Source organism: Puma concolor, chromosome C2 (assembly GCF_028749965.1).
Source record: "Puma concolor isolate L17-30 chromosome C2, mPumCon1.1.hap2, whole genome shotgun sequence".
Lineage (NCBI taxonomy): Eukaryota > Metazoa > Chordata > Mammalia > Carnivora > Felidae > Puma > Puma concolor.
The window spans coordinates 46156773-46170929 of NC_141675.1; the positions used below are offsets into that span (position 1 = coordinate 46156773).

The 14157-nt window shown below is 36.8% G+C and overlaps 2 protein-coding genes across 6 annotated transcripts in view; one reads left to right on the top strand and one right to left on the bottom strand.

The window, feature by feature from the left end:
• Positions 1 to 14157, top strand: part of MED12L (mediator complex subunit 12L) — a 340943-nt gene that overhangs the window by 270881 nt on the left and 55905 nt on the right. Inside the window, exons 24-33 of the mRNA XM_086674526.1 lie at positions 435 to 662; positions 1307 to 1448; positions 3045 to 3165; positions 3518 to 3619; positions 4317 to 4430; positions 7862 to 8061; positions 11335 to 11523; positions 12343 to 12417; positions 12531 to 12721; positions 13508 to 13669. Coding sequence (XP_086530652.1) covers positions 435 to 662; positions 1307 to 1448; positions 3045 to 3165; positions 3518 to 3619; positions 4317 to 4430; positions 7862 to 8061; positions 11335 to 11523; positions 12343 to 12417; positions 12531 to 12721; positions 13508 to 13669 — 1524 coding nt within the window. The remainder of the gene's footprint in view (positions 1 to 434; positions 663 to 1306; positions 1449 to 3044; positions 3166 to 3517; positions 3620 to 4316; positions 4431 to 7861; positions 8062 to 11334; positions 11524 to 12342; positions 12418 to 12530; positions 12722 to 13507; positions 13670 to 14157) is intronic.
• Positions 1 to 14157, bottom strand: part of P2RY12 (purinergic receptor P2Y12) — a 46755-nt gene that overhangs the window by 26375 nt on the left and 6223 nt on the right. For 2 of the 5 annotated variants that reach the window (XM_086674533.1, XM_086674534.1), the window contains exon 2: positions 6930 to 7002. The exons of 1 other annotated variant lie outside the window; for it this stretch is intronic. The gene's annotated coding sequence lies outside the window, so the exon portion shown is untranslated. Of the gene's footprint in view, positions 1 to 6909; positions 7003 to 14157 lie in introns of all 5 variants that reach the window. 2 more of the 5 variants (XM_086674531.1, XM_086674532.1) reach the window with 1 other exon arrangement.

Sequence of the window (14157 nt, forward strand, 5' to 3'; positions counted from 1 at the left end):
AAAGTAAAACAAATTAAGAACTATTGCTGTGTGAGAATGAATGAAAAGTTGAGTGCAAAGCGTGGCAAGAGTTAAGACAGTAAAAAGGGAGATGTTTAAAAGCACTGGTGACAGTTCATTGTTCATCATTTTGAACAGGTCATACTCCAGATGGCAAGCTTACAGGCTTCAGTCACATTTGACACGTTTTTATATAAGTTGTCTGCCAAGAAAGAGAGTATAGAACCCTGTAATTACTGCCACTTAGGGGGTGGCTTTAGTCCTGTCTGTTAGACCGGTATTTCCCAGTCAATTAAGAAGGTGGAATCACAAATGACTAATGTGACTCTTCTCCAGGAATACCTTACATTTGCTGCCATTGAATCTGTCCTTAAGTGAAATCGCTTTCTAGTTACTCTTGTTTTATTTTTTAACTCTTTTCCTTGTAACCTCAGTAGTGCCTGTTCAAAAGTTAAGCAAACCATATATAATAATGTGATGCCTGCAAATTCTAACTTGAGATGGGATCCGGACTTCATGATGGATTTTATTGAGAATCCTTCAGCTCGTAGCATCAATTACTCAATGCTGGGCAAGATCCTTAGTGACAATGCAGCCAATCGCTACAGCTTCGTCTGTAACACGCTCATGAATGTATGTATGGGCCATCAGGATGCTGGAAGGTGAGCTGGGTTACCCTGGAATTCACAGTTAACCGTCTAGTCCTTGCGTTGGTGCTACTTTTAAATTAATGTCTTTAGTAATTGCCTGGGCTGACATTTGGATGTTGTTTGCTCCCCCCCCCCAACCCCCATTTATTCCTGATTTCATCTCTGCTCTGTACTGTGATTTCCTTAGCCTGACAGAGTATGCTGGCTGATTGCTCTGGCATGAGATGCTTTAGATATAAACTATAACTTGTCTATCCATTTACAAAAACATAATAAAAACATAAATTAAAAAATCCTTATATTTAAAAACACTGTGTTTTCACCTACCTAAATTACATAGTCTTTAATTTTACGTTGCCCTTAACAGTGGAAATTCTGAAATCAGATTTGTTCCCAGGTCAAAAATATGTTAATTGGCATCTGTACTGATTATTGTTTGTGGCTCAACAGCATCAAATATTAAACAGTATCTGAAGCCTGTTACTTGTATCTTTGCTTTCAGGTTCTGCTAGGTTATTTAACAAGTGGGTATTTATTAAATCTTTGAATCTTAGAAATGAATGACTTGTTTGATGGTAGTGAGATATGGGTTCATTAAGTATATCACATTTGCGTGCTGCTATCCTGTTCTACTCTGTTCTTTTTCCTCCTTCTAGGATTAACGACATAGCCAATTTCTCCTCTGAGCTGACAGCTTGCTGCACTGTTCTTAGTTCAGAATGGCTGGGAGTTCTGAAGGCTCTTTGTTGTTCTTCAAATCATGTGTGGGGGTTTAATGATGTACTTTGCACTGTAGATGTAAGTTTTCTTTTTCATTTAAAAACTCATCTGTGCAATTAAATATTTAGTTAGTAATTATTTTTGATTGACTGAACCAACCCTTATCTGAAATGTGTTTTTTTCTTTCTCTGCCCAAAGGCAGTAAACAAGAATGTGGTTGCCAAGGATTAAATAAATGAAAAAAGTAAATAAATACAATAGCTTAATCAACAGCAGAGATGCCAAGAGTTTCCTGGTTTGTTCGCTGAAATTTCTTACATACAGTCTCTTCAGAGCTATTGGCTCATATTATTTATCAAGTGCCTTGAGTTCCTCATGGTACAAGACATAATTTACCAACAGGAGTTTGCATTTTGAAGAGAACCACTTTGTTTTTTAAAGATCAAGGTGCATTCTGAGAACATAGGTTTCATTAGGCTGCCTAAGAATGCCCAGGCCCAGAACCATTGGCATGTCTTTCCTAGTGATTGTGCCTGAAAGTTAGTGAAAAGATACTCAGTATGTGTCACTGCTTTCTTTCACATATCCTGTTGTACCTGTGATGTGTAAATTTCTTAAAAATCTGTCATGATTCTGTTTTTCCTATCACCATCTTGGAGTGATCTGTGTTACATGTTGGTGTATCTTTGCATTTTAAACCCCACCTTCCAGTTAGAGGCTTAATTCCTAGTTCTGGTATCTCAAGACTAGATGGATTATTCTACTCCATTCTGTAGATACCCAAGATACACACACACACACACCACACATGGATATATGTAACTCATATCTGTGGCCTGCTTTTCCAGACAAAAATATCCTAATTTTTATTGTTAACATAATTCTTTAACCTCTTGGTTGTTTTCTGTTATACTTTACCTTACCTTTGCTTTGTTCCCTCATCTGTAACATTGGGATTACTAAAAGTATGAGCCTTATGGTGATATGCTATTAAGTGAGGTCATCTTTGTAAATCACTACACATGATTATTGGCATATAGTACAACTTAACGTGAGGGCTGCTGCTTATTTCTTACTGTTTTGTGCCAAAGTCTTATGAGGTCTCTATAGGTAGAGGATTCATTCTGAATGAATTTATTTTCCTTCTCTTTTTTCATTCTCTCTCAAATTTAGGAGTCGGTTGGAAATTTTCAGAGTTGCTTTTTAAGACTAATTTAATTATATTATAGAATCCCTAATAGTTATCCCTGAAAAGAACTCTTAAAACATCAGTGAGGCCTATTTTTCAATTAGGGGAATCTCCGTGTTTTTTTTCCTGCTCTCTCACAATCTTACCCTTAAATGTTAATGCCGTGTTCTTCTAAAAAGTTTTCCTTATACTACATCTTATTAGGAATTTCGTGATTTTGTTTTTGTTTTGTTCAGTTATGTGTACTCAAGGAGAAACTCAATATCTTTTTGTGGCATTGTGATGTAGGTAAACCTCATCCTTTGTCTTATAACGTAAAAATAGGCCTTAGAGGATGATAATCCTGATGTGTAATCATTTCCCTCTGTTGGTTCATTTTGGGATTTGTGATCTTACTGGTATTGCCTACATTTTCTTAGATATTAATCTTAGATATTACTTGAAAGGGCGTTGGGTATTAAAACATGTCAATGTTTTTCTTGAAGGTGAGTGACCTTTCATTCCATGATTCATTAGCTACTTTCATTGCTATTCTGATAGCACGACAGTGTTTCTCCCTGGAGGACGTCGTGCAGCACGTCGCACTTCCCTCTCTCCTAGCAGCAGGTACGACGCATCCAGAAGGGCTCTTGTTATTTGTTGTCTTGGGATGGTTTCCAGCTATTACAACAACACCGTGAACATACTTTTTAAGGCTACATGCCTTGGGCAGTGGTGTGGAGTTGATGTAAAGTTAGTAGGATTATAAGTGTTGTTCTGTACAAAGTCCTATGGATCCCTATAGAAACGGTCATTTTTAAGGAAGCAGTCTGCCTCCTCTGGAAAGCATAGCCAGTGCCTTCCTTCTTACCGTAAGGAGCATTTATATTTAAGTTATTCTAGAAAAGTTAGCTTCAGAGAAAACCTGAAGACATGTCAGTCAATCAATTGGAAAACTTGCTTTGAAAATCTTTCCTAGCTTGTGGAGATGCAGATGCTGAGCCGGGGGCGAGAATGACATGCCGACTCCTGCTTCATCTCTTCCGAGCTCCCCAGGCCTGCTTGTTACCTCAAGCAACCGGTGAGCCGACAGCTATAAAATCCCCAACTGCATGTTCATTTGGAGGTACAGATTCTAAAATGTCCACGTGGGCTGTCCATTCTGCTATTTCCTCCCTGAGTTTGGTGACCTTGCTTTTGGGGGGTGATGAAGGAATGCACCACTGCCATCGAGAGGGCTGTCAGCACCCTTGATTTATGCAATATCAGGATGTATTGAGAAACTAAAATCGAGTTAATAAACAATAAAAATACTTTTGCTCTGAGGCCAACCCACGCTGGTGGTCAACATGATCCTCAAACCTGTAAACCACATCATAGCAGCTTAGGGCAATGGTGAGTCATTTATTCTTTTACTAAGGTAAGAGGAATAAGGTAAGAATTCGAGGGGTGTTAGTGAAGTGTGTTTCTGAAGATCATTTTTATACAGGGGTGTGTGTGTGCGACAATCAGTATAAATAGATGAAAGTTCTAATATATTTTTTGATACATCTCTCCAAGGAGCAACGACGTTGTTTTCATAATTAAAAAGCAAAGGTTAAGAAAGGAATAGTGACAATGTTTTGTAGTGAATCCAGGAAGCATCCATTATAGCTAGCTAAGGACAATTAAGTACCTATAGTCTAACAATGACAGGCTCTGCTGATTGTAAATGGTTACAAAAGATTGTTAACGATGGTGATGAGACCATTAAAGGTTTGTTGTTGTTGTTCTCATAGGCAAACCTTTCCCTGGAATAAGATCATCTTGTGATAGACACCTCTTAGCCGCCGCTCACAATAGCATTGAAGTGGGAGCCGTGTTTGCTGTCTTAAAAGCAATTATGATGCTTGGTAAGACTATCCTGGCACTAAACTGGGTTAATCACCAGAAACAAAGGAAAAATAATTTGTATTCATGTTCAACTCTAATTCAGATTATTAGAACATCATTCTGTTTTGCTGTCCTGGCAAAAGTAGTTGGCTTTCTCCAAGTCCAAGATCAGCTGGACTCTGAGATGTCTACTCCTTACCTACAATTCTGGGGGTATTTAAATATAACACTTTTTTGTTGTTGTTGTTGGATGTTATTTTAACTGGAAGATATTTCATTCTGATGTAATATAGATTCTCAGACCCATCGGGTGGTTTTATCTTTATTTGTTGACATAAATGACATTTTGTAATGGATCAAGATGAAATGATGATCTAACCAAAGGTTTAAATTTTGTATTATGTACCAGGAGTAAAACACAAGAAAACCTGGGTTTTAATCTTAGCATTTTTCTTTCACTGTGATCCTGAACAAGTTTATAAACTTCTACCTTAGGTTTTTCATGAATCAGGTAATAATTGCAATGATATTGGTATTATTGATAAAACAGTATTAGATACCGGAATTTTTTAACATTTAATCTATAATGTCCAAGGCATCCTTTATACTCTTAATGACATATATATTCCTGGAGTAGTAGCACTACAGTTTCTGTTCATTTCTAGGGCAATACTTAAACACATTTTTGTTTTATAAATCGTGGAGGATTTAAATAAGTAGGTAATTTTGAGTCCCCACTGCCTAATTACAATGTTGACAACCCTCTTTTGGCCTTGACTAAACAAAAGTTACCTCTTATGTTCTGAAGGAGCTCTCTTTTATTAGGACAGAGACTGTGGGGTAAATAGGAATTGTTTTAGAGGAGTCTTAACATATTTGAATGCTTTATACTCCTGTTTGAATGTTATTGGGTGATGATGAAGGATTAACAGGATTTTCACTAAAAAATTAATAAAAGTTCACCTTAAAGAATTATATATATTATATATTCATACATAATATTTACGTATGGTTTCTAATTTTTGCCATAGTTTAATGTACAGTTCAAGTTTGAAGAAAATGTGCATATGTATACATTCATTTTATGTGTGTGTGTATATATATATATGTGTACACACACACACACACACACACACACACACACACACACACATAAATTTCAAAGGATGCCCTTGGAAATGCCCATGAATTTTGCAATAAAAGGGAAAAGTAGAGCCACATGGAGGGACATAACCTCTGTTCTGAGTTTAGGAGCTTGTACTATTGTATATCCAGCATTAAATGCTCATTTCAGTAAGTAAAATTTCTCTTCTCTGATGATATTTGAAAAAAAAAAAATGGCTGGTCAATCTATTTAATAAAAATGTAGGGACCATGAAGTCAGGGACTTGCTCACCACCCTCCCCCCCCCCCCCCCCCCGCCCCGTGTTATCTCTAACACCCATCAGAGAAACTAGATAGTAGGTTTTGAAATTGTAGCTTTTCAACAAACTAATATAGGAAGTGTGAATGCAGAATGGATAGACATTGAATGGCAGAAACCAAGATGAGCGCAATCTAGGCACCTGCTCCTTTGTTTGCAGGAGTGGTCTAGTTCCACTAAAATTTGCCAACATCTATAAAGAGTCACATAATTGTATTTTAATATTCATGCATAATAATCAGTTCTTCTTTGTTTGGCTCTCCTTGACCTTTTTAATCGACCTCCGTTCTTAATAGACAGAGGATGATTCAGGTCTGAGAAGCCAGGATCAGGTCATTTGGATGTCAGCAGAGCCTTGGACCGAGTAGTCACTGAACAGTCTTTTCTATTTGTTCTGTTATCTGTACAGTTACGGAAGGTTCTAGAACAGCCTCCTATACCTTCTCTGTCATCCTAACATCTAAACTAAATGAGAATCTGAATGAGGATTTCCTAGGCAGAGGTGTTTGTTTCTTTGATTTTGTTTTTATGTAAGTTTTAATTTATCTACCTCACCCTATTCTAACCAGTGTTCTTGCAAGTCCTGTCCATCAGGATCTATTTTGAGTTTGGGTGATAAAACTGTTATATAGAAAGTGGTTTCTAATTTATGTAGTAGTTTTAACTTAAGGTATAGAAATAGTTGTTTTATTTCACCAAACGTTGGAGAAAGCATGCTAAATTTTGGTACACATCTTTCAGCTCCCAGGGACCTCTGTTGAATTAAATAAACTCTTGTGAATTTTAATAAGGAATGTATGATTACATATAATCAGATATTGATGACTTGAAAATTATTACTTATTCCTCCCAAGGACTTCTGTTGAATTAAATAAACTCTTGTATATTTTAATAAGGAATGTATGATAACATATAATCAGATATTGATGACTTGAAAATTATTGCTTATTCCTCCCCTCCTCCTACCATTTTATAAATAAATACTTACTAATCTATTCTGATTTTGCAAATTTTTCAGCAGAGTCAAAACTTTTTCTTGGTTGACCTGTGGGTTGTAAAAAGCTTTTTGCACTGACCTGGGCTTCATTTTACTCACAGTGGGCAGTAAGGGACTCATCTGAATTCATTTGTTGTTTCCAGGAAATTTTCTTGTTCAAAGCTTATGATCCCTGTGGGTAAACAGGTGAAAGTTTAGAGGCTCTGTTGTCATTTGGCAGTCTTTGCTACCAAATTATATTATTCTCTCACTTTTAAAATAGAATAGTGATTTGTCTGTCATGGCTAGAGAAGATTTCTTAATTCTAGCCTTTCACACATTCTCCGTTTTGTCCCCCAGGAACTTTGCTATGAAGGAAACCTTTCCTTAGTTCCATTTGACTCAGTAAATTAGAGGTTGATCTGGTGAGGTTTTCTCATTTGGATGTTTACAGAGAGGAAAGTGAGAGACTTGGGTTATTCAATGAATGCCCTATGTTTTAGGGCTTCCTTAGTATGCATTGCCCTTTTCCATTCCCAGGGAAATAAATCTCTCTTGTCAAGAAGTTGATAGTAAGGTGGGCTAAGGCAAAACTTTTCTCTTGACCTATGGATAGAAAATAAGTCATTGTAAGAGAAGAAATGGAAAAGGGACACCTAGAAGGGTGAGTAACCCATTTTTTCCTTGTCTATAAGTGAAATGAATTTGAATATTGAATACATTCATGCTTGAAATATTGGTGAAATCAATGTTCTATGATTATTAAATATGATTCATAATGGCCTTTTTATTTGGTGATTGCATACTTAATTCTGTAAACAAAATAAGGAGTAAGTCTTGCATTTCCCTTTTTTTTCTCGTGCGTATTGAAACTTCTCTGGGTCCTTGCATTTATTCTCCTGATCGATTCTCTTTCTTGCTGAACATTGGGCTATGCCATAAAGATGCCAGTCACATATATTAAATCCCCGAAGGCTTGCTTCATTAACTTCTCAAGTATTTGGCAATATTTGGAACTTCCGTGATTTTGCTTTTGTGATTCTATTATTTAGGAGATGCCAAGATTGGCAATAACAATGTCAGCTCTTTAAAGAATGATGACTTCACCATGAGAGGTTTACGGCGTGATGGGAATGCTGATGATATCTGGACTGCTTCACAAAATTCAAAATCCTGTGGGAAAAGCATTTCCATAGAAACTGCCAATTTAAGAGAATATGCTAGATATGTACTGAGGACTATCTGTCAACAGGTATTTTTCAGTTTTAATTTGACTTGATCTATGAATATATAATTGTTTTTGTGGAGATGCTCACTGTTATAGGAAGCTTGCACATCGTTGGTCCTTTTCTTCCTGCTAACTTTGTTTGGCAAAAAATTCAGATTTGTTGTAGAGTTGCAATAATAGTAAAGAACTCTGGTGTATACCTTGTATACAGATTCACCAATTTTTTACATTTTTCCACATTTGCTTTATGATTCTATTTGTGAATGTGGATGCATATACTTTCTAAGATTTTGCTGAAGCTTTTGAGAGTAGATGGCATATATTATTAATCTTGAGTCTTTAATATTTCAGTGTTTATTTATAATAGAACCAAATGCAGTCATCAAAAGTCAGGTAATTTAGGGGTGCCTGGATGGCTCAGTCAGTTAAGCATCCGCCTTCGGCTCAGGTCATGATCTCACGGTTCGTGAGTTTGAGTCTCATGTCGGGCTCTGTGCGGACAGCACGGAGCCTGGAGCCCACTTTGACTTCTGTGTCTCCCTGTCTCTGTGTCCTTCCCATGCTCATGGCTGTCTCTCTCTCTCAAAAATAAATAAATATTTAAAAAAAAATTTTTAAACATAGAACATTTAGCTTTTGGAACAGTAATTTTTTTCTCACCTGTAGGTCACATTCAGTTTTGTCATTTGTCCCAATAATGTTGGATTTGTCTGAAATTTCCCATACATTAGCTTTAGATTATGCCTTCTTGGCCAAAATGATACAGAAGTAATGTTGTGTTCTCAGGTAATCACACTTGAAGTCACACAATGTCCATTTGCACATCGCTGGCAGCAATCAGTTTGATCACGGTGTCTCCATTGTATGGTTTCGAGATTTCTCTGCTATGTGGTTTTTTCCCCCCCTTGCAATCAGTAAACAGTCTTTGGGGAGACACTCTGAGACGATACAAATATTTTGCCCCTCATCAAACTCCACCACATCTATCATTCATTTTGATTCTTCCCCAAACCAGTCTTTACCAGTCTTTACATGTTGCAAAATGGTGGGTTTTTTTTTTCCCCACAGCTCCTCTACAGTTAACAGTTTGCATTCTATTCTAAGGAAAGCATACCCTCATTATTCTTATTTATTATCCATATGTATTATAATACACTGTCCTTAGCTATTTTCATGTTCATATTGTCCCAGCTTTTTCCAGTGGAACCTTTTCATCCTGGCTTTTAAGTTATTTTGACATGTCTCCATCTCCCTCTTGCCCTCCACCAAATATTTTCTTAGTTCCTGACCCCTATTGTACTTTCCCTGTCCCATACCTGGAATTAATCATTCCTCCAAGGAACTCTCATTCTAGTTAATCAAGTATGGTATTTAGAAGCCAAGATATGGACACTGTGGTGCTCATTACTATGGGCAACGTATGTTCGTTGCCTCTGGACCCTTTCAGCAGGCAGAGTTAGGAGGAAATATATCCGTATACATAAATGTGTGTGTGTATATTCTTGAGTTCATACTGATATGTCTAGAATTAGTAACTCCACTTAGTTCTTTGCATTCCCCCATTCCATATTAATTTTGTCTTTTCCAGTAACATCAACCATTTACTCATTTGCTTAATTCTACACTACACCTGGAATGGTTTCAGAATTGCTACACCTATACCACTAGGAAAAACGTAAAAGGAGTTGAAGATTTGTTGGTAGTTCTTTTTTCCCTCAAGGTTTATAGTATTGTGTTAAAAAGTTTTTTGAACTTTCTCCTTCAATATGGATATGTTACTCATTTGAAATAGAACGAATTTCATTTGTTTCTGTTTGCATTCAGTTTAGATTCCCATTTTTTTCTCCCCACCTCAACTCCATCTTTAGAAGAACATGCATCTACAAGTCAACTGTATAAAAAGGTGTACTTAGTGATATGTCCTTCGTCTGTTGTCTCTTCTATCCTGGGTTTTTTCCTGCCCCGGGTGATCAGTGTTCTTATTTTCTGATTTATCTTCCTTTTTTTTTTTTCTTTTAATTTATCTTTTCTTATAAGAAGTATAGTGTACCATATATACTATTTTCCATTTTAGTGGAGATGTTAACAGGGTCATGTTTTTATTAGGGCATATTGCAACTATGTTAAAAGTTTGCTACATAGTTTTATAGATAATGAGAAGCAGTTGTTTATTGGTTCCACTATGAGTGTCCACCAGAATCACCAAGGGTCAGACAGTTTTAATGTTTGTTTAATGGGTACCACCATCAGATATTTATTTGTTGGAGCCTGGGCAATGGAATTTTAGCAAGCTCCATAGGTGACTTTAATAGACACTCAGTATTGAATTACCGGTATAGTTAAGAAACAGCCTTCCTCTGAAACAGACCTGGGTTCAAATTGGACTCTGTTGATGATTTCTTACCCATCTAGTATAAGAGTTTGCTTTTAAAACAATGATGAAGAAAAAGTGATAAGTGTTCAAACTGGTTGAAACTCTATGGAGGGCAATTGGCCATATGCATTTATCGTCTTAAATTTTGGTATACTCCTTGACCCAACAATTGTACTTTTATGAAATTATCCTGAGAAAATGATTGTGTAGAAAGCAGATGTGCACACACGTTTACCATAGTATAAAAAATGTCTGTTTTCTAAGTGTTGTACTATATTTTATGCAGTGGGATATAGTATGCATTATATAAAAATGAAGACATGTTTTAATATAGAATCATTACCATTATATGCCAAGTTATAGAAAATGATTACAAAACAATACCTAGAGTAAGGCTCTATTTTCCAGTTGAGAATGCGCACCAATGTTCATTACTCTCTTTAGCTTTCTTTTCTTTCCTTATTTGCATATCTGTTCTTCAGATTTAAAAAAAAAAATTTTTTTTACATTTATTTATTTTTGAGAGACAGAGTGTGAACAGGAGAGGGGCAGAGAGAGAGGGAGACACAGAATCTGAAACAGGCTCCAGGCTCTGAGCTGTCAGCACAGAGCCCATGCAGGGCTCGAATCCATGAACCGTGAGATCATGACCTGAGCCGAAGTTGGACACTTTACCACCTGAGCCACCCAGGCACCCCTCTTCAGACTTTTTAAACCAATGCCCTGCTTTGTATTTTTAAGAAGTCACAATACCAGAAAGTAAAAAAAAAAAAAATTTCCCTCTACTTTTTTCATATAATTTTTTAAAATTAGATTTCTGTCTGCTTTATCTGTGTATCATGTTTTAGTGCATGTTACATTCACACAAGGGAAATCTCTGCCTATCAACCTAACTGCCGATTTTTTTTTTTTTTTTTTTTTAGGAATGGGTAGGAGAACATTGCCTAAAAGAACCTGAAAGATTGTGCACAGACAAAGAGCTTATATTGGACCCTGTGCTTTCAAATATGCAAGCACAGAAATTATTGCAGCTTATTTGTTATCCTCATGGTATTAAAGAATGTACGGAGGGCGACAATCTGCAGAGACAGCACATTAAGCGCATTCTTCAGGTGAGTTAGTGATTAGAGTCTAAAGATTATGTGTCTATCGCGTAACACATTTTCTGTGATTTTAACAAGAGTAGTTGAACCTTTTTTTTTTTCCTTTCTCATTGCTAATTCTTGACCTCAGTTAATTCTGATGTTTATTCTCTCAGTTTTCTTTTCTTTATAGTTGTCACACTCCATTGCTAGGTGAATGTTGATAATGCAAATGGTATACAATCATTATAAATATTGATCTTTTTAGTCTACTGTATTTACATGAGACATAAGCTTTCTGGAGGAATAGTCTTAAATATATAATTCAAAAAATATTGAAATCATTTTGTAATGGGTTTGCTTAGAGAAATAGATTTTGAGAGAAAAATGCTTGTTTTATTTCTAGTGACTGGCTGAGTGTTGCACATTATTTTAATGTTGTTTCTTATTTCTTTGTGTCTACAATGAAAATATGTAATGGACGCGGAAGCCATTTGATCCTGGCAAATCCCTTTATTATGTATGATTATTTCCTTTTTTTTTAATATTTATTTATTTTTGAGAGAGAGTGAGCACATGTGCGTGTAAGTGGAGAAGGGGCAGAGAGAGAGGGAGTCACAGAATCCGAAGCAGACTCTAGGTTCTAAGTTGTCAGCACAGAGCCCATTGTGGGGCTCAAACCCACGGACTGTGAGATCATGACCTGAGCTGAAGTCGGACGCTTAACTGGCTGAGCCACCCATGCTCCCCTGATTATTGTTTCTTGAGAGAGGGAATACTGCAAAGAATTATTATATTTTCAGATATGTTCAGTATTCCTAATGTGTTAATTCTTATTGTTTTCCCCAGAATCTTGAGCAGTGGACGCTGAGGCAGTCCTGGCTAGAACTTCAGTTAATGATCAAACAGTGCTTGAAGGACCCTGTGAGTAGATATTGGAAGCATGTGTATGTATACAATTTTATGAACAGCAAGAACATGATGTTTGAGGAGGAAGTAAAATACATGCATGCTAGTTTTCTTTTGTGTCTCTCCAGGGCTCTGGTTCAGTGGCTGAGATGAACAACTTACTGGACAATATTGCAAAGGCAACAATAGAGGTATTCCAGCAGTCTGCCGACTTGAACAATAATTCTTCTAATTCTGGAATGGGCCTCTTCAACCCAAATGGGATTGCAACTACTGATGCTGGTAGCACAAGGCAGAATGGAATAAAGACATTTCTAAGGTATTTGTTTTTCTGCAGTTTTATTGGGCTACCATTACTTTGTCCCATGTGATGGTATATTTTTATTTGCATGATGCAGTTATTTTTCAGAAAGCTTCAGCAATGTGAAGAAATTACTTGCAAGTGTCAATTATCGTTATTTTATAATATATTAAAGGGCAATATTCTGGGATGAATGATGTCTCAGTTTTAACCATGTCCAGAATCTTGAAACCACATATGACACCCAGAGTGGATTAATTTCTTTATTGTCTCCTTAAGGCTACTCTGTTCCATAGAATTCATTATATAGGAAACACTTTCTGCCATCTTTATTAATTGCCAGTTTTGCACAAATAATAATCGTGATAGACTGATTTGTATTTCATCATTTGGGTAGAAAGTATAACTAATGAATTTTAAAAGTTAAAAAAAAATTTGTTATTGTGTTAAAACATAATCAGCACATTTCATATCTTATCCATGACATAAAAGTGTGTTGCCTGTTGTACAGGACTATGACTAATCAGAGAGCCAGAATCATAGAAGAACACCAGCACAGATTAATAACTTTTGTTATAGTATTCTCCCAGAACCCGATGTTTTATCTCTTTCCACAGTGAGAGTGGAAAAGTGTATCCACCTGTCTGCTTTGGTAAGAGGAAAGATAGTACAGAAATAAAAGGGAAGGTTTAGTGTGATTGGTGCTTGTTACGCATGGAAGTTTTGCCCTGGAGTTTCTGTTATAACAGTGAGAGCAGAGGAAGAGGATGCCTCCTCGTGTATAACACCTATTTCTGGTTTTAGTTCCTCTGAACGCAGGGGTGTATGGCTGGTGGCCCCCCTAATTGCCAGGCTGCCGACCTCTGTGCAAGGAAGAGTATTGAAAGCTGCAGGAGAGGAACTGGAGAAGGGACAGCACTTGGGCTCTTCTTCAAAAAAGGAAAGAGACAGACAAAAACAGAAAAGGTACGGCTGCAAGGTGTGTCTCAATGTGGAGGCTTAAGGAATAATTGAGAACAAATAGCATCTTGCAGATATAGTCACTGTACCCAGAGTCCACGGACATTTCTTTTTTATTTTTTTTAAATGTTATTTTTTAGAGGGAGTATGTAAATAGCGGGGAGGGGCAAACGAAGGGGGAAGGGGAGAGAGAGAGAATGAGAATGAAAATGAGAATGACAATGAATCTTCTATGGGGCTGAATCCCATGACCCTGGGATCATGACCTGAGCCGAAACCAGGAGTCGTGTGCTTAACTGACTGAGCCACCCAGGCGCCCCTGAAATTTCATTTTTAAGTGGAAATGACAATATTCTGTTAGGCAAGGCTCCGTTCCTAAAAAGTTCTAGGTTATATTTAGTATGCTAGTTCTCAGGGCTCCCTCTGGACCCACATCACTTCTGAGCCATTGAAAATACTTCTTAGCCTCGCTTCAGACCTCTTGAATCAGATCT